Source organism: Pleurodeles waltl, chromosome 1_2, assembly GCF_031143425.1.
Source record: "Pleurodeles waltl isolate 20211129_DDA chromosome 1_2, aPleWal1.hap1.20221129, whole genome shotgun sequence".
NCBI classification, from domain to species: domain Eukaryota; kingdom Metazoa; phylum Chordata; class Amphibia; order Caudata; family Salamandridae; genus Pleurodeles; species Pleurodeles waltl.
In genome coordinates, this window is record NC_090437.1 from 930,944,750 (window position 1) to 930,971,313 (window position 26,564).

At 44.3% G+C, this 26,564-nt stretch overlaps 1 protein-coding gene across 4 annotated transcripts in view; it reads right to left on the reverse strand.

Annotated features, from left to right (window-relative positions):
- Nucleotides 1–1,214: 1,214 nt before the first annotated feature.
- The window catches only part of ZDHHC2 (zinc finger DHHC-type palmitoyltransferase 2), a 735,003-nt gene continuing 709,653 nt past the window's right edge, over nucleotides 1,215–26,564 (reverse strand). For 2 of the 4 annotated variants that reach the window (XM_069200616.1, XM_069200600.1), the window contains 2 exons: nucleotides 17,658–17,737; nucleotides 1,215–4,083 (listed from right to left, as the gene is read on the reverse strand). In XM_069200616.1, coding sequence (XP_069056717.1) covers nucleotides 17,697–17,737 — 41 coding nt within the window. In that variant the 3' untranslated portion in view covers nucleotides 1,215–4,083; nucleotides 17,658–17,696. The remainder of the gene's footprint in view (nucleotides 4,084–17,657; nucleotides 17,738–26,564) is intronic. The other 2 variants (XM_069200622.1, XM_069200609.1) reach the window with 2 other exon arrangements.

The following is a 26,564-nucleotide window of genomic DNA, read 5'->3' on the forward strand; positions in this document are numbered from 1 at the left end:
TCAGCACTGACACTTGCCTCACTGGATTTCATGCTATTAGCCACCCTTTCAATAAGACTGAAGGCATTATGCCATTTTTCTGAAAACATTTACTATGAGTTCTAAATGGATTTCAGTTACTGTACGGTTTAGTAGTGGGAAATGAAATTATTATTCATTGATATAACATTAAAAACGTATAACATGGGGTGTGGTTTGGATGGCCAACATGGTGGACATATCCTAAGAGAGTTCTGGCAGAATCTCCTTTTATCTGGCATCATCCTCCTACTATCTAGCCACAGTGAACCCAGACAAGCTGGGAGGAGTGGTGGTGGGGAGGTGGTGCTCTGGTGATTTTTCTCCCTGCCTGGCACTGCAGCTGAACCAAGTCTTGAAAGGATTGCACTCCTCAAAGCCACATATGGTGACCATGCAGTTTGGCAGTGTGATCTGAAGAACAAGCTTACCTGGGCAGCTGACAATGAAACATTGGAGCCCACTGCTGGCCATCTGGTCATTCTGCTACTGCCAGTTGGAGCATTGATGAGCCTGTAGTGGGTCCATTACTGAAAGAGAGGGCCTCCTCACTAGGCTCCCTGGAGAGTCTGAGGGGCGAATTATGGCCTTGGTATACTTTTCGGGTGCCACAGGGGGCCAAACCGGGGCTGGGGTGGTCTCACTGGACATTGGGAGGCACAGCCTGTCCATACACACCTCACTCATCATTGCCTAGCCTGGACTGAAGAAACTAAAACTGGGCTACCTCAATTGCTCTGAAGAGTGTGCCCCCACTAGGCCTGTAATGTTGCTGTGGGGAACCGGGACAACCTTTGTGGGACTAGAGGCAACCCTGTGCTTTGCTGTCCCTCACCCTGTGTATAGACCTGACCATTATTTTCACCCACCTGGGCCCTAGGTGGGGCTGGGGGAACTGGATCTTACCTGCTTCATGCCCACCATGAGGCTCTACCTGGCTGCTCGTGCTGTCCACAGTGAAACCACATAACATAACATTATTGCAATTCCTATACAAATCAGAGTATGAATCACTTTTTAAAGCATAAACATTTCCCTAAGCTAAGATGAAACACACCACAAAGGTGTAAGCAAAGGGCACCACACAACATTTTGCATAATCATAACACATTGAAATAAGGGACCACAATATTTGGCACCATTTTGCATTCAGATTCCACAATATTTGGCAGCTTGATATGAATCAATAGCACGACTACATGAGTATTTTATTTTTTAATGGTTATTAATGTTGCATCAATATTTATTCTAGCGTATTTCCAATACATTCTGATTTTCACAACATGATAACAACAAAAGCTTTGATCCAGAGAGTTTAATGATTCTAGGTACCTAAATGAGAACATGATGCTTTAGATGCCCACTGTTGAATGGGAAACCATATTAACCAATGAAATTAGTTTTCTCTGAAAACAACTGTTGCACACCACCCTTCACTCCGATATAATGCTGTCTGAACCCTTCTATGCCTGACACTACATTAGTTCAGGTTCTAATGTGGGCCTAGGAATGGTTTCATGATAATAAGGATTTTGACTTCAACATACATGCTTGACTACTGATAAAAGAAACACTACAAATTAATGGGCTGGACCAAGTCAAAAGTAAGCTACATCTACTCACAGAAATAATATTTGTGAATTAGGTCCAATATTGTTTGCATGTTTGGGGCGTGAGGAGGGCTCGCTACATTTCTACAAATAGTTCTGACAAGGGATAATTTAAAATGTACTTTTCTGCTACCAAATCAAAATACAGACTGGAACGTTCGTAAAAAATACAATGTTGATGCCCTCAGCATTTGTTAAATTGAGTCACTTTTTGTGCCTTTTTTACGCGTGTAAAGTTATGAAAGCCAGCTAACACAACATGCAGGACAATTGGGAAAACGTGACAGTGGCCGTGGCATCTTCAGTGTAATTATGGATTTGCCGCACTTGCCACATGACCGTCATCTGCTGCATAATTGTACGTTTCAGCTAAAAATGTGCTTCTAGCTCAAATGGATCAAAGCTTACAGAAGAATACGCACGGTGCAAAGCAGTGGGACAATCTTTGCAAAAATGAAATTATCCCCTTTCTGTTGTTGACTGTTGCCTTAAATTATTAAACGAGTACTGAGGTAACGCGTTTGCTAAGACAACAGTAATGTCCCCAATTGGTAGACTCTAGAAGGGGCTTTTGTCTATCACATGAAAAAACTCTCACCTTGTTAAATGTAATTTAGAGTGGAACAACGTTTTGTTTCATTAATCGTACAAATTCGTATTATACCACAGATACTGTTCTACGCACAGCAGTTATATCAAGAAGGTATTACAGAAGAATTTTAAAAAGTTTACTTCTCTTTAAAAAGTATGATCTTTTGTATTTTACAGTGCCTGCTAGTCAGACATTTACCTTTAATATATTGTTGCATTTGTACATATCTTTGGGATCCCTTTTTGAAGTTATGTCTTTTAAAATGTAAATGTTAGAGACATGTTGCCACACAATGTGCCACATAATGCTGTATAATGTGCCTCACTTTCCTTGCTGCACCATTTGGGACTGCAATGCGGCATAATTCCCATGGTCTTGCATAATGCAGGGCCGCACCCAATCGGTTATTTCTGGAATATTGCAGTGCCAGCAGAAAGCACCCCGAAAAATTAAGGTGGAAATGTACTAGTTTCACATTGCACCCACCTGGTGTAGACCCTACCGAGATCAGCAGAGAGCCATCACTGGTAAATAACTATTTGCATATGACAAGGTGTAAAAGAAAGTGTGATTGATCCACAAGAATCACGTGACATGGTGTGGCAAGGCACTGAAAGATGCCAAAGCCAATTAAGCTGGACCACATGCTCTGCTGCAATTTAAACTGAGACAGATGCCGCTATTTGATTAAAAAATACAAAGGTGGATTCTCAATTTGAATTCTGAAAGTAAATCCCCTGTGTATTTCATACGATTTAACAGACACAGACATAAAGGAACGCGAGGAAGGAGTACTCTGCACTTTCTGGGGTGCTTAGCAAGACAGGAAAGGCACTAAGCAAAACACTTTCACCGCACACCTTGTTGCACCGTTGTTCCTTCCTCAATAAAATTACCAAACACGCTGCTCTTCAGGGAAAAAAATACCTTCTCGCGGAGTTTTTGTTTCCCTCTGGTTCCCAGTCTTTTTAATATACCCTATGGTAAACACCGCTTGTTGTGTTGTGTGCCAGTGTGTTTTGGGGCTATTTTCGCTTTATAAACCCAACACATTTGCGACAAAACGCATCCTGCAAGTCTTCCTTGGAGGAGTTGGCACATATTGCCTATCCTGGTCACGTTCATTGAAAGCCCTCTTAACGAGGCTTTAAGGCGCTGCAAGCACTGATTCAATGCACGCCTCTCATCAACCCTCGGGCACGAATGTATAGCAAATCCTGCCCTCTGCAAAGTGGATACTAAGAAAACATTTACAGCAAGGCTGGTTGTCATCAGGGCAGCCTACCCTAATATTTACACGCATGATGCCATTGGCTAAAAATAAGCTATATTTAGTTGCCTTTACCCATGAATGTTAAGACCATTTTATGACGAGAAAAGTCGACAACCAACGTCAGCCAATTCGTGTCTTTGACTTTTTTTGCCGAACTAAATTTTTTAGAAATCAAAGTCAATGCTAGCTGAAATCTAAGAACATGGCTGTACAAGGATGCATCGGATGTATTTAAAATGCACATTTATGATCCTTTGTGCTATCAACATAATTATGTACTGTAAACTATTACCCACAGTTCATACAATACTGGTCAAAACTGCATCCCAAACGACGTTTCTTGCCTCGATCCACCTTTTCTCATGCTTCTACCACTCAAAAACGTTTATTTAAAGTTCTCACGGCATTGTTGCTGGGAGTACTCTTATCACAATACCAAAACGTAAGCACGCCTTTAAAGCAGTGGTATGGAGAGTCGATCAGGTGCGGTAATATAGTCTTCTGAGCACATCCAGACAGGGGCACATAGGTAGCTGGCTGATGTGGACTGGTATCTGCGAGAGGAGTTCCCCACCCAACAGCTTTCTGGGCTAAAAAGTAAGCACAGTATTACACGTGTGCAGTGCAGAACCGAAGTCCAGATTCACAACATATTTTACAAACATATCATTCTATGGAATATAGCATTTTCATGTTGAAATAAGGTTATGTTTTTGTTTTGTGCATCGTGTTGGCATGTACTGGCGTCTGCTTTGATTTCACACATTCCATGTACTCTCCTCCCTATATGCTTTAAATGGCTCCATAGGTGCTTACTCGAGTTCCTGTTCACAGGATAAAATCATGTTTGTATTGCAGACGTGGAACGTTTATTGGTTAAAAGGTAAAAAAAAAATCAGTATCAAAAATACATTACTATCTATGTCGAAGTGCATCGGAGAGTTCTTTGGCAACCATATAAGAGCATTTTGCAACCCCCTCAGTTTCGACATAGTGCCTCTTGACATTTGTACAGTTATTGAAAAAGCCTTTATAACATTTTTCACAAATGGTTTCCAAGCCAAATGCGTTTTTTCTTTTCCCCACGGTCTAGAGATTTTGATTTACCCAGGGTTTGTGATTTCCTGTGGAGGGAGTCTGAAAAAATTGTCAGAATATGGTACATATTTATGGAAAAGTCACGGAGAGCAACGCAGCAAGGGCCAGATTTAGCAAAGGTTTTTCCCCATTCTGTGTCTATGGGAAAAAGTGTTTGTACATATGGCCCCCAAGTCACAGGGAAAATGCAGGACCGAGTTGTATTTATCAGAATAACGCACACTCCTGCCTTTTCCCCTGCGCTGGCACCATTGTGCAAGGGCCTCTGCATTACATGCAGGATTATTTTTGTGCAGGATGGGACACCTTCCTGCACAAAAACAATCCTTTGAGGCATATTCCTCTTTCTATGTGCGCTGCAAAATGCCTCCACCTGGGAAGGCATAGCATTTTGGTGCATTCCCAGGTTTACAGCTTCTTGTAAATCTGGGAATGCGTCAAAATCCATGAGAGTTGCATGGGAACACCCAGAAACACCTATGGAACGCCTTCCCAGGGCAGAGTAATGCAACTCACCGACTTTTGATGCATTGTGTTACTCCAGATTTATGAAGTCACGCAAGGCCACCTTATGGTGGCCTTCAGCGGCTTCATATATCTGTTTTAGGAGTTGTGTTGCTCGTCCACCATGTTACGTGCTGCAAGAGCAACACAACCAGGGTCGTAAATGTGGTCCTTGGTTTTTCTCTAAAAATTTGAAAAAGTGCAGCCCATATCAACAAAGCCATGTTTGCGTGGCTTTTCATGGCCTTGTGGATGTGGTGTAAGGCAACGCAGTAGAAGTAAATGCGTTACCTTACACTGCGTCAGGGAGGCATTCCATGGGCGTTGCGGTGAGTATTCCCACGCAACATCCATGGGCTTTGTAGCATTCTCAGATTTACAAGAATCTGTAAACCTGGGAATGGGTCAAAACTGTACGTCTCCCCAGGTCAGGTGCAACAGGGAGAAATATCTTTATTTCTCCTCGTTTTTCCTCTTTCCATGTGTGCTGCATTGTGCAGCACACATAGCGTCCCTTCCTGCACAAAATCCTGCCAAAAACACAGACACCCTTGCACCATGGTGCAAGGGTGCCTACTTTGGTGCTAGGCAGCAATTTGTGGGCCAGCACAGGGGGTAAGGCAGAAATGCAACATATATTGTTAGGACAATGCATTTCTGCCCTTTCCATGCTGCTCCGCATCACTGGGCTTGTAAATATGCTGTGTACGCTTTTTCTGAAAATGGTATTAGGAAAAGGTTTGCACTGCCAAAATCACGCTTTATCTAACTTTCCCAAAAAAAAAAGAAAGGGCAAAGCGAGAAGATGAATGCAAGCAAGATCTAGAGAAATGCAATAAAACTTTTATTTTAGAAGTTTGCAAACGTTTCCTACAAAGTTCATCTCTTGCATATGCTAATTTGATCTCCCTAATTTTCACTGGTGTTCTGTCTTTTTTGTCTGGTGCTGCAAGTAACAAGAGCTCCATATCCTTGTAGCAGTCACGTTTTGGCATGTATTAATGTAATTCCCTAGCGCAAATTCGAGGAGACATATCACACATGGGTGCACTGAAACCAAGTCCTGGTTAAATTAACCACTACATAATACGTTTGCAAGACACGTGTGTTCCCATAAGAGTTCCATCACCTCCTTGTCCAGCACACTCATCATGAGAGAAGGCTCCTGGTACCAAAATAGTCACCAAGTTTAAATGCATGTTTACCATCTCTCCAACGTGGCTCCACCGTTTTATCTGTCACATGATATAGAAGCCCACGAACCAACCAAACTGATGGGCGTGACATGGGTGTGGTTAAAAGCCCACAGAGAGATTACAACAGGGGCCAGAGTGGCTGGGCGCTCGACCCTATAAAGGAACTATACCAACCTTGCATTCTGTTTTTGTTTGCTTCTTCGTTGGGTACGATCTCCAGGATCAGGTAAGTAGTGATGTTATGTTTTAATTTTTAAAAAGATGGTTCTGCTGTATTATCCATATAGAATATTGTGTTATGAAGTAAGAAGTCCATCAATAGCAAACACATTCACGTAATTGTCTGGGAAGGCATGTAGGGGGTCCTGCTTTAGCAAAGCCTGGGCACCTCGAGCCTTTATTTGTGTTCATGATCCCTATTCATTTTCCACCACAGTTTAAACCCCTCTTTGAGTGGAAACACCTTCTAGGTTTTTAATAGCTGCATCGCACAATTCTGGTTTGGGAATCGCTAGACAATGCAAATAAACAGGAAGGACTGACTTTAGCAAATCCAGTGAGGGGAGGCTTTTCTGAAGTAGTTCCAACTTACACTGACATTCAGTACATGATTGAGATAGTGCTGTCAGCTGCCTTTACAACAAGAGAGCCAACTCATTCCTCCAAAAAGTTTATGCAGCATATTAGGAATAATATGGCCTTCTCAGAAGCCCCGATATTGGATGAATCCGAGGATTTGTTTGTCATTATCAAGAAAATAAAAATAAAATTTGCTACCACATAGTGCTGTGAAGAAGGTTGGGGATTCAGAGTTGAAGGATGTGAATAGGTATCCCTTTAACATGGTTTCTCTCCAAAACATATTCTTTGCAAGGCTTTGCAGATGATTTGCCCATTATTGTTACTGTTGACTCGCTTATGCCTGGCTTATCAACCCAGTGTGCAAGAATTTCAGAAGACACTGCAACATATGAAAGGTTGGCTTTAGCAGTCAGTGCTGAAAAGTAGGTTACTAGTTGAGGGGAGAGTGACTTTTCTCAAGCAGGAACCACAATTTCTGTTAGAGTAAATTCACAGCAAACCCCAAACTAACCTGTGCTTAGCCATCTCATAGATTGGTACAAAGGCAGTCAGGCTTAACCTAGAGGCATGGTGTGAAGCATTTATGCAGCACTTCAGACAGTGATGAAGTGAGAACACCACACAAGAAAAATCCCACACCAATTTAGAAAAAATAGAATAGAATTTAGTAAATTGACACTGAAACATCCAAAGTGCAAACAGTAGAACAGGAGATATGCATTTGTAAAAATTTAAGTGAAAATAGCAACAAAAAGCACATACCGCCAACTGTGGTTATCTAGTCACGCCAGACCAGGAAAAAGTACAAGTTCAGGCCGCTCGTGATGGAACACGGTCTGGATACAGGGACCAAGTTAGGTCCGTTGAAGAAGACTACCTTAAATCCTGGCTCCGCAGCATGGCGAGATCCTGCATCTAAAATTAATGACACAGCTGAAGTGATGTGAGGTCTTGGTGTGAAGAAGCATCATGCAGCAGCTGTTCAGGGAAGCAGTGAGGCTGCAATGCGAGGTCCTGCATTGTTATTAAGGATGCAGTTTCCATGGGGCTTGCAATGCAGAGTCCTTTGTTAAAGATGCATCGTGCATGGACTGATTCCGCAGAAGCTACGGGGTGTGCGATGTAAAGCCCTGCGTCTAGGATGCATCGCACAGCGATGGCACAGAGGAGGCTGTGGGCTGTGCTGCGAAGTCCCTTGTCAGGGATGTGTCACACAGTGGTTCCAATGCAGAGGTTTAGGAGGTGATGCATCGTGCTGCGTTGTGTCTGCTGGAACCAAGCTGAGCTGGTAGAGCACTTTCAGGCCCCCTCCCAATGTCCAGGACTGGGGTGGCACCACTTGGGAGGGCAGACTCACAGCCAGCAGAGTCCTATTGCTGGGTACAAGTTTAGTGGAGTCTGTTCTGTCCCTGAGGCTCTTATTAGGAGGGCAGCCAACTAGCCCTTGGAGTCACTCTGGTGGTCCTGGTCTTGTAGCGTAGGTTCTCATTATCCTAATGAGACTACTGGATTCGGGTGGCAGAATAACCTGTTCTGCGGGGGACTGAGTCGGATCCAGCACAATGTGACACCTGTCAATTAATCAATCAGGGATTTGTAAAGCACACTACTCACCCGTGAGGGTCTCAAGGTGCTCAGGAGAGGGTGGGGGAGGAGGTGGGGGGGGGGGGGGTTGGAGCTACTGCTCGAACAGCCAGGTCTTGAGAAGTTTCCTGAAGGTAAGGAGATCTTTGGTCTATCGGCCTAATCCGGGTTTTGTTCCGGCTAACAAGCAGTGCCTCATCTTCACCCAAGAGCAGGGATGATTGGGGCAACTGGGAGCATGACATAAATGACTCCTCTAGGGAATCGTGGTCACTCAGATCTCACCCGTTTCTCTCAGTTACATTAGTCTCACATATGCAAGGACAGTCAGAGGCGGAGTATAGTTCAATAAGTTTTTATTGAAGCAACTGCATCTTAGATAATAAGGCATGTATTGCAATAACTATAACAATGAAGCACAATAGGATTAAAGTTGTGACAAGGAGAGTAAAACAGAAGAATAACGCTACCATGTTGTCACTAAGGTCTTTAAGGATAGTTCCTACCTAAGCTATGTTAGAGCACAGCATGTTAAGCTCTAATTCTGCCCTTCATGTTTCCCCTGGGAAGACATCATTCCTCATAACTGAGCAAGAGGCCTGTAGTCTACAAAAGCAGCTGCAGCGAAGCAATCAACAATCAGCATACAGTTGTGGTCATCTTCTTGTAATCTCCCTCTAATGTGCATGGGTCAAAGTAGTGTTTTTATAATAAAAAAGCTGATGTTCCAAAAAAAGATCCCACGTAAGAGTGTGTATGTTTCTGTGAACATTGGAGACAAAACGTACCACTTTTGCTGGTAACCTATCTTACTGCAGCCTTGAGAAAAGCACAGAGTGAAAGAAATGTCTTGTTTAAGAATACAGTGCTGACCTCGTCGCAGAACAGCTAGAAAGAGAAAATAAAACAAGACCACATATGTGGCTACTGTTAAAATAATATAATGAAGCTAAAATAAAGAACATCTAGGTTAACGTGCACAGCGGCAGGCCTAGTTTGCTAAAATAAAATGTATAAAATTATAACTAAAATGGATACACAACAGTCTCAAGATGCAGGTCCTGTCCTTCTCACTCAGGTAGAAGGGCAGCAGAGTGAAAATTCTTCATGCAGCAAAGGAGCACAGCATTCCTTGATCTGGGTCTTCTACAGTTCCAAATGTGTACTGAAGAGTTGGGTTTGAGGGTCCAATATTTATATCTGTTGTCCTCTTTGATGCAGGAGGTGGTTCAGGAGGTTCCCACCCCCCCTGAGGTGTAAGGCATTCCTTCCTCCCTGCCCTGGCCCCAGCGTGCCTAGGGACACAAAAGACTAGTGACAAACCCTTTGTCTGACTGATTTGTGAGTGTGTTCGTGCAGGGCCTTTGTGATGTGTAAGTGTGGTAGGAAGCAGCTCCTCCCCCTCGTTAAGTCAGAGTGTCCCATCCTGCCAACACCTATCTTCCCTTTGTTTCACTGTCTCGGAGCAATCTACAAAGACCAACTACCAGCTACACCTAGGGACAGGCTGCAAGCACCAAATGGTTAGGACAAAAAATGTGCCATTTTCAGAACTGTGACTTAAAATGTCACTTTACAATTAAAGAGGGTTTTAAATTATAATTCTTCAGACACCAAACTCAACCTGTCCATCATCTACCAATTGAAAGTTATCATTTATTAAATGTAATAAGGAAAGCCAATGTTTATCCTATGGGAGAGGTTGACCTCGCTATAGCGAAAAATGAATTTGAGTTTTTCACTACCAAGACATGTAGAAATTAAAAATACATACCCAGACTAGACTATGTTGCTTCAATTTCTGTTATCAGGGCAGCGGCATATTGTAGTTATCCCATTCAATCTTTGATTAATGCCTTTAAGGATTAACAGATCTTCTGAATCATGGAAGATGTCTCTCCAACATTGACATTTATGGTGCAACAACTTCTCTTCTTGTCCCATATATCGTGCACCTTTTTTAGTGCAGCAGCAGGGTCGTTGGAGTAAGCTAGATGTTAATTGTGGATGACATCTTTGAGCGTTGATTCAACCCAGAAAGATCTTTAATGACAATTCCATTTTCAAGACCAAAATTATTTGGTAAGCAGCTAGGTACCATCATTAAGAAGTGGTCAGAGGTCAGATTTTTTGGGAGGTTGTAGAGCATTTGGGCTGACTTTCCAATCCAAAGACATGACTCAGCCCTTTCGAGGGAGGGGATGCGGTTGGGATATCCCTACCTCAGAAAAACTCCAGGTGTAGCAATCCAGTGGGGCAAAGCTCTGACTATGCTACTTCAGAGAATCTTCTACAAGGTTTGGATGTTATTTAAAGACGTCAATCAAAATAAAATGGATTCTGTAAGTTATTCAGGAAGGGTTACGTTTATTATTTCAGTCTTGTCCTCCAGGCTATTTTTGTGTAACTCCACTTCCAAACAATAAAGAGTAAAAAGAAACATTGCTGGGGGGTGGCGTAGAAGCTGCTTCAGAGGAAGGCAACTGTTCAAGGTCCTTACCATCAGAAGGGAAAAAGCACATATTCAATTGTGTTTGTCGTAAGAATACCTATAGGGGAATTCAGATCAGTGCTGGATCTAAAGACAATAAATTCATCCATTCTACACGTAATATTCAAGATGTTAACTCTTCAGCATCACTAGATCTTCAAGGCCCTTATCTCCATGTACAGGAACATTCCGCCTGTCAAAGCTTTCATCCCTTCAGTGTCCAGCAGAAATATTATCAGTTCCAGGTACTCTCCTTTAGACTTTCTTCTCCTCTGAGGATCTTCACCAATGTGTTTGGTTTATTGGTGACGTTTAGGCATTCTAAAGGAACTCAGTTATTTCCTTATCCGGAAGACTAACTTATTTGTTCCTCTTCTTTTTTAAGGCACAACCACATGTTGAAGAAACGTGCAAGCTAATCTTACATTCCAGATTTTGTCACAACTTACGTGCTGCTTTACCCTGGAGTCCGCAGAACGAGTGGCGAGGATCTAGTTCGTGAATGTTCGGCCTTGGCCCAGGTAGGGGTGACTCTTTCTGGTAGCCACGGTGCTGCAGGCAATGGGTACGCCAAGAGCAGGCCGTGTCCCTCAGCAGTAGTGCCAGAGGGAAAAAACCCTGAAAGGGGAAAAAAACCTCCAAAAAGATAGGTTCCTGCAACAGGAACAAAAATGAATAGGTAACAACAGGAGCAAAAATACAGGAACAAACACTGGAACAGACGAGAACCAGCACAGGATACAAGGAAGCAGGAGCGAAGACACCATCCAAACAGAAAGTGTTGCAGTGCAAGGAGAGAAAGAATCACAGCCCTTAAATACCAACAAACAGGAAGCGACCAACAGGAAGTACAAGGACACCATCTTAGATAGGGAAAAACACATAGAACAGAATGGACTAGGAGCCATAGAGAGCAAAAATACAGGAAAAAACACGGGAACAGACGAGAACCAGCACAGGATACAAGGAAGCAGGAGCGAAGACACCATCCAAACAGAAAGTGTTGCAGCGCAAGGAGAGAAAGAATCACAACCCTTAAATACCAACAAACAGGAAGCGACCAAAAGGAAGTACAAGGACACCATCTTAGATAGGGAAAAACACATAGAACAGAATGGACTAGGAGCCATAGAGAGTAGGGAACAAGGAATGCTGGGAAGAGAGGGGTAATATGGGAAAGGGAGAAAACATAAAGGAAGGCACAACAAGACAACAAGAAAAAGAAGAAGAAGAAAAGAAGAACAGGTGAGTGGGGGAGGTCAGACCTGCCTGGGACCGCGGCACGCTAAAAAAGAACGAGGCCCCATGCCCAATTTGGGGCCTCGTAAGGTGCAGAGCAGGCTGGGGACACGGCGCATCTTTAGACCGCGTGCTGTGGCCCGAGCCGAATGTTTGGCTCGTGCCGCGCGCAGCGGCGCAACAGATTTTTGCTAAACAAAGCAAAGTGTCATTCAACTCCTTCATGTGAACTGCAGTTGATAGGAGCCCTTTTCAATACAAATTTGGAGAAAGAGATCCTGCCTCAACCACGGGTTTAGAAACTGAAGGAGTTATTAATCCTTCTGGCGAGTGAAGCTCCATCAGCAAGAGAATGATTAAGAGTTCAAGGTCTCATGTCAACGGCAGTGATGATTCTTCCCTGGGCCAGGTTACCTCTGTATCGGTTGGTCAATCATCAGTGGAAAAACTGGATTCCGGAGAGCGAAGATTACAAGCAGAAAGTCCCCACAGGTCAAGACATTCAAAATTAACTGCAGTGGTGGTTAAAGGTAAAGATTCTGTTAAAGGAAACTAATTTTTAACCTTTCTTACCAAAGTAATGACAACAGATGAAAGAGGTTTGGGGTGCAGTTCTAGATCAGAGTTCAGTACAGGGTAAGTGGTCATACCTGGAAGTGGAAGCCTTCACCAACTGGAGGAAATTGAAGGCTGTTCAGTTAGTTCTTATGAGTTTTTCCCCACAGACATCTCAGCAGGAGATAGATAATAACAGAAGGTAGTGTAGTAGTAAGCTATGCCATTAGTGTTGAGGTGCATTCTATTAATGTTCTGTCTCATTACATACATCAATAGTTGAGGAAGGAGAATTGTGCAGCAGATTATCTGAGCAGGGTGTTTCCTTCTAAATCTTACTTATCATTGATAAATCTTGCATTTCAGCTGGTAATGAGGAGGTTCGGCCAGCCAGAGGGAGATCTATTTGCATCGAAGGAGAATGCTTTGCTTCCAGGGTTTTACACAATTAAGCTTTGCCAGAGGGCATGGAAGATAGATGTGAAGTCTTTCAAATGGTCCAAATCCCTTCTGTATGACTATCTCCAATTCCTCTAATATCAAGGGCTTTACAGAAGATTAGGGAGGACAAGCCAATGGTTTTTTAAGTGCTTTCATGTAAGGATTGTCGTTCTCAGTTCCTGTTGCCTATTCAGCTTGTAATTCAACCTCATTGGATGATGCTACTGATCCTTATCCATTGAAGAGCTTCTAGTGGCCTCTACTAGTTCTAGTTAGGGGTATAGATATCAAAAGTGTAAATTTAGATGTGAAGGGTTGTTCCCCAGAGATAGCTTGATTGATCCAGCAATCCATCAACTCTGAAATCATACTCTCACCACTGGCAATCTTTTGATTAGTGGTGTAGAAGCAAGGGATAATCTGGGATTGTGATGGAGCCAGGAAACAATGTTCAGTTGGTAAATGATGGGTTTCAGTTAGGCCTGGCTGTGGGTACAATAGGCAGCACCAAGGGCATTTGGAAACCCTTAGTTAGAAACTATAGCTATTTTAGTTTCTAGAAGGCTGGAAAGTTTTTTCCTATGAAATCTACAGTCGTGAGATTTTCCATTGATTTTTACAGACAACTCCCACACAATTACTGTTGTGCTAGGTAAAAAAATCAAAACATGTCTACTTAAAAATTGCATAGAGAGTTATAGATATTTACTTACCTTCAATGCCATCTGAATTAACATAATTTCCACTCCTTTCTTACTCAAACAGAACCTTTTCTAGCCAACAATCTTGTAAATACTTGAGTCATGTATTTAAGCTATATGAACAACTTAAACAAGTATGTCATTTTGTAGAATACCTGCGTCTGCGATGGCGGAGCATCCAACAAAATTTTCAATAATTGAATGAGAACAATTCTTCACCACCTTCATATAGAAACTAATTTCTTTACTTACCCTCTCCACTTCCTTGCTCTTCACAACCTGCCTGACTTCTTACCCTCTGGGACTTCTCTTTAACGAACCCATTCAACTCTGATACATTTTTAAATAAACAAATGCCTAAAAACTACAACCCTTCAGTTATCAAATTATTATAAATTTACCATTCCCCTCCAATAAACATCTGTCTTACCTCCTTATTCCAACACATCCTCTTGAATGATATCTATCCACAAAGATTTGAATCTGATGCAGTGCTTTCTATGTTCATGTTTTAAACAACTCTTTATGGATTTTGATGCTATACAATATGCTTTGGCAACACGAGTATTTAAGTACATATAGAAAAGAAAATGGAAAAAAGGAATAAAAACAAACAAGGAAAATACAAAAACGAATGTGCAGGTGAGGGAAGTCAGACATTGGTGTAGTCCTTAACTGGAGGTGGGGGGCGGTAGTGTAAAGCCTCACCTGGGAAAGCCTGGGGGGACAAGAGACTAACAAAACGATCGGGTGTAGTACCACAGATGGTTCATATGACATGCAGAGGGGAGTAAAAGCCACCTCTCTGTATCCTCAACCAGACATCAAAGGTCAATAATTAGCCTCTCATTCTTTAACTGACTATTGTTTAGAAGTTGCTTGTTGGTGGGCATGGGCTAGGTAGAACTGATTAGGTAAGCCCATCAACTGAGTTAATTGCTTCTGATGAGCCAAAACCCTATGTAACCCACCTTTCCTGAATAGAACGTTGAGCAATCCTCCACCCTCTTGCTGCCACTTCACATATGTTTAAAGGTTTCAGTATGTTCCGAAATCATCGCAACTTGTTTGCTTGGATGACCAATAACATTTCCATAATGTAAACATGCCAGATTTTTTACCACCCCAGTTTCAGACTTCGAGGTTAAAAAAGCAAAAAAATTACAAACAATGTGTGTTACTTTTCCTGCCAGTAAATGGTGTGATATTAATACGCCCACAGCGATGTACCCAGGGAATACTCTTTCCTCCTCAGGATGACACAGGAGTATGACTGTTATGTAAATGGTGGCACTATCCCATCATGGAATTTATTATTGTGACTAACTCTGCCCAATAAGGTTTCACTCTTTGGCATGTCTATCAGACATCGACCAGTGTTCCCCTCTCCCCGACCCTCTGCCAGCACATGTCAGAGCCTCTGAGCATTGCCCTTAACTGGAACTGAGTGAAGTACTAACAGGTTAAGATTTTGCACGCGCGTTCTTTCCTCTTTTCATGATTTCCTGCCTTACACAGATCATGCAGCTCAGACTGTCTCACTGCAAGTTAAAATTGGAAGGTCCACAGTTCATTCATCTTGCACAATCCAAAATAGGGGTCCTCCTCTTGCCATCATCCTTTGCTTACGTCCCCAATCTCGCTCTAGCCCCATCCCTCCTAATAATCTAACCATATCCTCTTCTGGGTCAAATCTATGGATACTTTTCAACCTCTAGAATCGAATGGGAGCATTTATTACAACCACAACCCATCAATAACAAATAATGAACATTACAATAATACATCCATAACTCCCTGCTATAATCATCATATATGTTGTCTTCTAAGTATCTCCGTTATTAAATTATAAGCGTATGCTTTAAATATGAATGCACATTTATTCATTACATTATTCCCTCCAACAGGATAATTGTGCTTGAATATATTCATGTTTTTTCTGTATTGACTACATTGTCTTTTCCAGTGGTTGTTTTTAAGTAATAAATAATGCTTCAAAGAACTTGATTATATTCACTTCTCATTTCTCATTTTTAAACAATAGACAGGATTTCACAGAACGCAAGTAAGTGAAAAGCTGAAAGGGCTTTACTACTTATTGGTTATTCTGAAAATTTTAAACAGTTTTCAGAAACAATATATAAACTAGAACAGCGTGTAATAAGGTAGAGAGGAACTTTGTACCAATGACTTGAGAATGAGGTTTCATACAGAACCGTAATAACCTTCCCTTGTTGAAGGCTAAATTGAAAGCACACCCAGCCTTCACATGCAGACAAAAATAGCAGATGTTGTTTCCTCGCTGAACATTGGTTAAATTGTTCAGAAGAAGTATGCGAGTGTGAACTATCTCTGAAATTCGAAATAGGCCTCTTTTGATGCTATGTGTATCTTAGTTAGCAAAAAGAAGGTGGAGATACTGAGGTAAAGAAGCTTTACAATCTCATCACAATGCTACAACATTTTTAAATTATTCAATGTACTGTTAAGTATCAATGCCACTATTTTGCTTGTTTTTTTTTAAATAATAGTCACTATTCACAATGCATGCTCTAGGATGAGATTTTGATTTTGAGTGGCTTTCCACAATGAAAAATGATCTGGTGTCCGCTAACTGACCTTATGAAATCTCACAGAAATGATTGTTACCTAGAATTGTATCTCACTGAAGTAATGCTCAGTGCGCTGTGGGGTGGTTGCGGTCAATTGGGGTTTCTGTCTCAGGTTTGTAGATTGACTGAGGGCCTGATTTAAAGTGTGGTTACTCTGGCAGAGCAATAAAGTATTTTACTCTGTCACCCTCATGGAGTCACTGCACTCCAGATTTAGAGATGCTGGCTGCCCCTGCTGACATCTCTTACATTTGCATCAACATGACAGAGCCATACAGCACACTTTTAATTTAATTTTTAAATTTCAAAAAGAAAATCCAAAACAGCATTTTCTTTTTTAAAATAAAAAAGCAATGAACCCCTCCTTCGCCATGGGAGTTTTCTCATATGGCAGGGAGGCCTTCAAAATGTTTTTACTTATCCATGGCTTACTGCCATGCTTTGATTGGCGGTAAGTAAAACCTTTTTACGTCCATTGTGAAAAAGGGTGGGTGTACAAGTGGTGAATCCCCCAACAACCCTCATTATCCTGTTGAGCCATTGGAGGTGTATGTCAGTGGCGGAGATGGAGTAGTCTTCATGGCTGATATGCTCAAGGTCCGTTGAATCTAAATAAGGTGGGCAGACCTTCAATACAGCAGAAAGGATACTTTGCTGCCTTTGTTATGGAGTACCCTCTCAGCTGCACTCTAAATCTCGTGAAAATGGAGAGATTGAATAAATATTGACCCACATCCTGCCTCAATTCTAAATGTTTAAAAACAACACCATGAACACCACCTTTTTGTATTTGTTTAGTCACTCAGTCATCACTTAACATCATCTTTGTGCAGTGCCCCAGATTATTCATTTTGACTTCTGTTTCTTACTCTAGCAGCATATCTTGCTATGTACCACCTTTATATGACTTACAGTAGAATGTCATGTTGCTTAAGTCAAATTAATAAATATCTGAAAATAGTGAATTACCCCTTATTGGTCTGAAAGTATTCTTCATGCCGCAAAATATCTCCTACCATGACAATGAGGTGGCCACTTCAACAGAAAGAAATGGGTCTAGCATCATAGCAGAGAGACGGCTACTGCACCATAAAATGGGCCAGTAGTTTTGACAGATCACTAAATCCACTGTTCATTAAATATACTCGAAGAAGCACTGACCTACTTTCCTCATCATTTACATGCTTCATTGAAGAGTCACTAGGTTTCATTTTCCATTGTTAAGGCTGGATTGCTCATGCCTAAAAGAGAGAAGAACACAAACCATTATTATACAACTTCTCAAACCATCATTATTTGCTTTTGTCATGCACTACGACACATTGATTTAACCCCCGTTTGAGTAGTTGTCGGAGCAGAGGTAACTTATTGAGGGAAACATGAACAGAGACTGTGTAGTTTTTTTTGTGGATGGAGGTATGCTTCATACAGGCAGGGTTGTACGTAGGGTACGTATTAGACCCCTACAAGAGTACTTCGAGTTTTACTAAAAAAGAAGTGGTTGGTCGCATCTGTATACCTTCATTGTTGTTGTCAAACCCTCGTCTCTTTTTATCTCTTGATTGGTCACAATAGGAATGCCATGAACCAAAACTAAATATTAATCTGAAGTGTTCTTTGTCTAACAATAAACGTGATTGATTTATGGAGTAAGAATACAGAATAGAAAGAAAGGCACATTAAGGGTACATATATAGATCATTTTGAAAGGATAACAAAAGAATGCAACATATATTACTGCATACCTTCTTGGCATACTAGGAAAAAATCTCAGAAACAAGCATATTTGTTAATATTACATTAAGTTTTGCATTGCTGTAAAAAAATAAAGAAGCGTTAGTAAAGCCAATAGTTCCTGTAATTAAAAGGTCGAATTTTCTTCCTTGCCAGTACTTCTCTAGTGCTGCACCATGTGAAATTCATAACTGTTCTGGAGAATTACATCGGACACCAATGACACAATTTTAACAACTAAGCACAATGCAATCAGACAGAAAACACTACAGCAACGCCATTTTAAAGAAATTCCAATGAGTAAAAATAATTTTCTAAAGCATGAAATCGACATATGTGTGGTTCTCCGAGAAAGCAGCACACACCCATCACACCTGTGGAGTAGTACAGAACAGCAATATCTATGGTGAGAACGTCATGTTTTACCTTTTCCTGAGAAGGAAAATAGGACCTTGTCAAGGGCCTTGTGGCAATATGCTACACTAGTAACATGAAACAAATGTGTTACCCTTACATGCAGCCTGTACCTCCTAAGAATGCTGGACTCATTCATGGCACCATGTCATGCAGACCCCCCCAGTCCGTCTACAACAGCAGCAGAAAAGCCATGCTGTACTACAGTAGCCAGACCCCAGCACAGTGATTCACATCCCAATAGCCGCTAAACAGCTGCGTCACAGCCCTTTGAGAGGGGAAGTCTGCAGCCTTTCACTTTAAAGCTATTTTCCCGTAAGCCACTGTACATTACATGGAGCAGCAGCAAATGACCGTCAGGCATCCAGTACACTCGCTCAGTTTGGGGCTGCTGGGAGCTGTAGGAAATCCAACCACAGCTACACATTTAGGGGCAGATGTAGCAAAATCCGATTTTGCGACTTGCAAATTGCGAGTTTGAGCGACTCGCAATTTGCAAGTCGCAAAATCGGATGCAGAATGGTGTCTCAGACACCTTCTGCGACTCGCTATGGGGTCGCAAAGACCCACCTCATCAATATTCATGAGGTGGGTCGCATTTTGCGACCCCATAGCGAGTCCCTGCACTCACAGGGATGGTGGCCTGCTGTAGTCAGCAGACCTCCAGGTCTGTGACTGCTTTTTAAATAAAGCAGTTTTTTTTTTCATTTTGCAGCCCGTTTTCCTTAAAGGAAAACGAGTTGCAAAATGAAAAAAAAACGAAACCATTTGGTTTCGTTTTTTTCAGAGCAGGCAGTGGTCCATAGGACCACTGCCTGCTCTGAAAACATATTTTTGTCGACATTCACAGAGGGGAAGGGGTGTGCTACATCTGGCCCATAGTTCCTAGGTAGGTCTCATGACAACTGATCACTTTCTTGCAGTGGTAAAGCTCTACTCCTTGAGCTATCCCTAGCTACCGACAGCCACAAGCACTGACCCTAGTCTTTTCATGCACTTTATTTTATATGAGCAAATTGTCTTTCCATGGGCGTCATTGGTGACCATCTTTGAATGGAGAAGCTTACCAAAAAGTTGAAATAAAACGAAGCAGGGAGGGACAGGAGCAGCGAAGGAGCAGGGTGGTGGGAGGAACATTAAACAAAAGGAGGGAGATGTAGGTGTGTGGAAGCAATAGGGAGGGACAGGAGAAGGAGTGCCAAGTGGGGAGAGTAGGGGAGCAATGGTGGAGCATGGGTGAACATTAACGTAAATGAGTGAGATGGGGAGGGGTGAGGAAAGCAATGGATGAGCTGACGGGGCAGAATTAAAGGAAGGGAGATATAGAACCAGGAGAAGAAGCAAGAAAAATTATTAATTCCCAGGGAGTTCTTAAAATAAATGAAAAAAGTAGTTCCCTGGATAAAAACAATGTTAGCAGTTTGAGACAAAAATATTCCTGGACAGGACAAACACATGAGTATGGAGGAAAGCCATTGAATCAAGAGTAGATAAAGGAGAGAGCGAACAAAGATCTCCAATCATCAGCAATCTAAGGTTGCACTCTTAAATATTGTCTGATCGATCATCAATCACATACTGCTCCCTAGACCTGCTTCATGTACAAAATGTATGATATATGAAGAACCTTAAATCTACCCCATTTATGGCCAGTCAGAAAGAATTCCTTGATGTGTTCTGCAACACCTTCAGTGTGGTCTGGAAGCGATGACAACCTGAAACAACTCCAGGACAAATCCTTGATGATTTAAACTAAACATCCCAATAATAATGAACCATGGAGACCCTATTCAAAACAGGGAACACTAGTCATCCAAAAACATGAATCAAAGCTACCAAGTCGGATGTATTTCTTTGGAGAAGAAAATGTCTCCAAGATTTCTGGGTTTCTCTTGATAGAAATCAGAACATTGAGATTATATTCAACTGGGAGAGTAAAAAAATGAAATATAAAGAGGCATATTTATAAGCTCCTAGCACCACCTTGCGCCACATTTGCGGCATTTATTTTGATGCAAATGTGGCGTTAAGGTGGTATTTCCCATGCGCCATATTTACAAAGTGGTGCAAAGCTTGCATTGCGCTACTTTGTAAACCCTTGCACCACAGTATGCTTGTGCCAGGCATAATGTATGCAAGGAAGGCATTCTCGTGTTAGGAGGGCCGAAAAAATGGCATAAGGAAGTGCGCATTTCTTTCAGCACTTTTAACGCCTGCTCAGAGAAACCTTGCCCAGATACAATAGTACCTTTGGATGGAGGATGTGTTAACGTTAAAGGCCTGATGTGAGGAACAAAAGAGGCGATGCACAGGAAATGCCTTGGTTCCGATCTGGCAGTTGGGTATATGTCATTGGCAAGTCCTTTGGCGAGGAAGGTGATGCATCATCGTCAAGCCGTACAGCCAGCGATGCAAAGTCCTCAAGCAGTGATGCGGCGGCATCGAAGAAGCTGCATCGGTTCCGACCAGCGCAAAGGCAGCGATGCGTGGATTATTCTGGTTCAGCACAGGGAAACCCACTTCCAGGGGCCCAAGACTGTATTAGCACCACTTGGCAGAGAGTACTCACAGTTGGCAGATTCCAGGTGCTGTTTTAGAGTTGCTGGAAGTCTTTGATGTCCCTGAAACCTCAGAACAGGAGGCAAGCAGACAAGCCCTTGGAGTCACTCTGGGTTCAAGTGGTGTAAGTCCAGTCCTTCTTACTCAGGCAGAGAGGACAGCAGGCAGGTCAGCACAGCAGAAAAGCAGTTCTTCTAGAGCAGCAGTACGGCAGAGCAGCAGTCCTTCAGAAGCAGAGCAGTCCTTCTTCCTGGCAGAGTATCCACAGGTCCAGTAGGGGACTCGTTTGGTAGGGTCAGATGTCCTGTTCTTCTACCCAGTGGTGCCTCTGAAGTAGGGGTGACTTCGAAGAGGGGTCTTTGAAGTGCACAGAGGCCCTCCCTTTCTGTTCTGGCTCCAGACTATCTACAGGGGTTAAGCAGTGCTTTGTGTGGGAGCAGGACACCACCTATTCAGGGGTGTCAGCTCCTCTCTCCATCCTGCCCAGGATGACCCATCAACATGCAGATGGCCATTCAGTCCAGTAGTGAAAAACGAATTGGGAGGTTCTTTTTACTACCAGGACATGTAAAACTTAAATGTATATGTCCTGCCTTTTAAACACATAGCACCCTGCCATGTGGGCTACCTAGGGCTTACCTTAGGGGTAACCTATATGTAATAAAAGGGGAGATTAAGGCTTAGCAAGGGGTTTTAAATGCCAAGTTGACATGGTGATGTAAACTGCACAGGCTCTGCAGTGCCAGGCCTGAGACATGTTTAAAGGGCTTCTTAAGTGGGTGACACAATCAGTGAGGGAGGCCCATTTGTTACATTTAATTTACATGCCCTAGGCACATATAGTGCACTTTAGTAGGGACTTATAAGTAAATTAAATATGTCAGTTGTGGATACACCAATGTTACCACATGTTTAGAGGAGTAAGCACATGCACTTTAGCACTGGTAAAGTGCCCTGAGTCCTAAGGCCAACAAAAATAGTTCAGCAAAAAGGAGGCAAAGCAGGCAAAATGTTTGGGGAAAGACCGCCCTGAAGCTGTTCAGCCTCCCCAAGCCACTAGAAATGCTTTGAAGGGCACATTTGGTGCCCTCCTTACATAATCCAGTCTACACCGGTTCAGGGACACCCACTACCTGCTCTGGCACGGAACTGGCTAAGGGAAAGGGGAGTGACCACTCTCCTGTCCATCACCACCCCAGGGATGGTGCTCAGAGCTCCTCTTTTGCTATCTTGAATTCCAAGCTGGCAGGGAACTCTGGGAGCATCTGAGTGGCCAATGCCAGCAGGTGATGTCAGAGCCATCCCTGATAGGTGCTTTCCTGTGTAGCTGACCGATCCCCCTTTCAGGGCTATTTAGGGTCTCTCTCTTGGATGGTTCTTCAGATTCGGATTGCAAGACTCCAGCAGGAATCCCCTGCATCCTTTACTTCACCTTCTCACTGAAGAAACTGCATCTGGACCCTCCAGGAACTGTACAAACTGCAACAAAGATGCAAGGACTACTTCTGCAACATTGTATCTTTGGCTCCTGCCAGCTACTGCAACTGTTTCCCAGTTGTGTATCCTCAGAGGACAGCCTGTCTTCAGCCTGCACCTGAATAAAGAAGGAATCTCCCTTGGAGTGAAGTAGTCACTCCACTGCTTCAGCAGGCACCTCTCTGCATCGACGACCGGCAGCGTGGGTCCCCTCTCCTGGCAAGTTGCATTGATCCAGCATCATGGGTGGTGGACTGAAGTGGTCCCGATGGTCCTGACGTCCTACTGTTCAAATTTGGCGGAGGTAAGAGCTTGCCTCCCGATGCAAGAAGGTACCCTCATGCAATGCATGTTTTGCAGTTGCAAAGGCTTGTTCGCATCCTTCCACCAAGTTCTTCGTGCACCATGCTGCTCCAGCCCCCAGCACTCTATCCTGTGATGCACAGCTTCCTGCATGGCTCTCCGGCGGTATGGGTCCCTTTGTTGTAGTGCTGCATGGGCCTCCTTTTGCACCTTCTTTGTCCCCATGCTGTGGGACTCCTGTGCGCGCTGCCTGGTCTTCTGAGGGCTCTCTGAGTTGCTAAGAGCCCCTCTGACTCCCCCTCCTGGGTAGAGTCTACCATGTCTCTCCAGGTCCCAGGCAGCGACATTTTCCACTAACCGTGAGCTTTGCGTTTGCCAAGGCTTGTTGGCAGAATCCAGCAACGCAAACTAGACTGCAATCATCCATTTGGCACGGGACATCATTTGTATCAACCAGGAACCTCCATCCATCTTCTTGGGTGCAGTACTGACTCTTTTGCACCTTTATGCGGGTTAGCAGGGCCTCCTGTTCTCCGTGGACTCTTTTGTGCTTCTTGGACTTGGTCCCCTTCTTCCACAAGGCTTCAGGTCCAGGAATCCACTGTTGGTATCTTGCAGTCTCTTCTGGTTCTTGCAATATCTTCTTCATTGTGTTATAGGAAAGTTACTCTGATTTACTCCTGCTTTCCTGGGATCTGGGTGGGCTCTATCACTTACGTTTGGTGTTTTCTAATACTCCCAGTGCCCCTCCATACACTACACTTGTCTAGGAGGGAAACTGACTTTTGCATTCCACTTTCTTAGTGTATGGTTTGTGTTCCCCCAGGTCCATTTCTAACTATTGTGATTTTCACTTTGTGCATTGTTTTCCAACTGTTTTTACAGCTATTTCTGCATTTGTGGATATAATTCGTTTATTACTTACCTCCTAAGGGAGTATAGTCTCTATGGTATTTTTGGCATTTGTGTCACCAAAATACAGTACCTTTATTTTCGTAATACTGAGTATTTTCTTTCATGTGTGTGAGTACTATGTGACTACAGTAGTGTTGCATGAGCTTTGCATGTCTCCTAGATACCGTTCCGTCCACAAGCACGCCGTTGAACTTTGGGACCTCCTGGACTCCACAGCCCCGGACGTCGCCTTCATCACGGAGACATGGATGAACGCCTCCTCTGCTCCAGACATCGCTACCGCCATCCCCGAAGGCTACAAGATCTCCAGAAAAGACCGCACCAACCAAGTAGGAGGAGGTGTCGCCATCATCTTCAAAGACTCCATCAGCGTCACCACCTCCACCGAAGACCCCCCCCTCGCCGCTGAACACCTGCATTTTCAGATTCGCACCGACCCAAGGACCACCCTCAGAGGATCCCTCGTCTACCGTCCTCCCGGACCTCGCGCCTCTTTCAGCGACGCCATCGCCGACTTCATCTCCCCGCACGCCCTCGCCTCACCGGACTACATCCTCCTAGGCGACCTCAACTTCCATCTGGAACAAAACAACGACCCCAACACCACCACCCTGCTCGACAACCTCGCCAACCTCGGCCTCAAACAACTGGTGAACACCGCCACCCACATCGCCGGACACACGCTCGACCCTATCTTCTCCGCCAGCAAACACGTCTTCTTCAGCCACACCTCTGCCCTACACTGGACCGACCACAGCTGCGTCCACTTCACATTCCGACGCGAGACCTCCCACCTCCGCACTCAACCCACCCCTCGTCGACAGTGGAACAAGATCCCTGAAGAGCAACTCTTCTCCGCTCTCGCCGCCAACCAACCCACCCTCACCACCGACCCCAACGACGCAGCTCTCAACCTCACAAACTGGATCTCCAACTGCGCTGACAACCTTGCTCCCCTCAAACGCACGCATCGACAGACCAACACCAAAAAACCTCTCTGGTTCTCTGACACCCTCAAAGAATCAAAGAAAACTTGTCGTGCCCTTGAGAAGGCCTGGCGCAAGGACCACACCGCGGACAACATGACCGCCCTCAAGAACGCTACACGCGAACACCACCACCTGATCCGCACTGCCAAAAGGAACTTTTTCACCGACAGACTAGACAAAAACAGCCACAACAGCAGAGAACTCTTCAGCATCGTCAAAGAGTTCTCCAACCCCAGCGCCAGCGCCAACGCCGTCACGCCCTCACAGGATTTGTGCGAATCCCTCGCCACTTTCTTCCATCGCAAGATCAGCGACCTCCACGACAGCTTCGGACACCAGACCCAACCATACACCACTGAACCCGCTTCCCCGGACATCACCCTCAACAACTGGACCCACATCAACACGGAAGAAACCAAATCCATCATGAACTCTATCCACTCCGGCGCCCCTTCGGACCCCTGCCCGCACTTCATCTTTAACAAAGCCGACGACATCATCGCCCCGCACCTCCAGACCGTCATCAACTCTTCTTTTTCTTCTGCTACCTTCCCCGAATGCTGGAAGCACGCTGAAGTCAACGCCCTACTAAAGAAACCTACGGCTGACCCAAGCGACCTGAAAAACTTCCGCCCCATCTCTCTTCTACCTTTCCCAGCCAAGGTAATAGAAAAGACCGTCAACAAACAGCTGACCACCTTCCTGGAAGACAACAACCTGCTCGACCCTTCACAAACCGGATTCCGAACCAACCACAGCACGGAAACCGCCCTCATCTCAGTCACAGACGACATCAGAACCCTGATGGACAACGGTGAAACAGTCGCCCTCATTCTTCTCGACCTCTCGGCTGCCTTTGACACCGTCTGTCACCGCACCCTAATCACCCGCCTACGCTCCACCGGGATCCAAGGCCAGGCCCTGGACTGGATCGCCTCCTTCCTCGCTAACCGCTCCCAAAGAGTTTACCTCCCTCCGTTTCGCTCAGAACCCACCAAGATCATATGCGGCGTACCTCAAGGCTCATCGCTCAGCCCGACACTCTTCAATGTCTACATGAGCCCCCTCGCCAACATCGTACGCAAGCACGACATCATCATCACCTCCTACGCCGACGACACCCAACTTGTACTCTCCCTCACCAAGGACCCCGCCAGCGCCAAGACCAACCTACAAGAGGGTATGAAGGACGTCGCAGATTGGATGAGGCTCAGCCGCCTAAAGCTGAACTCTGAAAAAACGGAAGTCCTCATCCTCGGCAACACCCCGTCCGCCTGGGACGACTCCTGGTGGCCCACGGCCCTCGGCACCGCACCGACCCCCGCAGACCACGCCCGCAACCTCGGCTTCATCTTGGACCCTCTTCTCACCATGACCAAGCAAGTCAACGCTGTGTCCTCCGCCTGCTTCCTCACTCTCCGCATGCTCCGCAAGATCTTCCGCTGGATCCCCGCCGACACCAGAAAAACCGTGACCCACGCCCTTGTCACGAGTCGCCTGGACTACGGCAACACCCTCTACGCCGGGACCACCGCCAAACTCCAAAACCGCCTGCAACGCATCCAAAACGCCTCGGCCCGCCTCATCCTCGACGTACCCCGCAACAGCCACATCTCCGCACACCTGAGACACCTGCATTGGCTCCCAGTCAGCAAAAGGATCACCTTCCGTCTTCTCA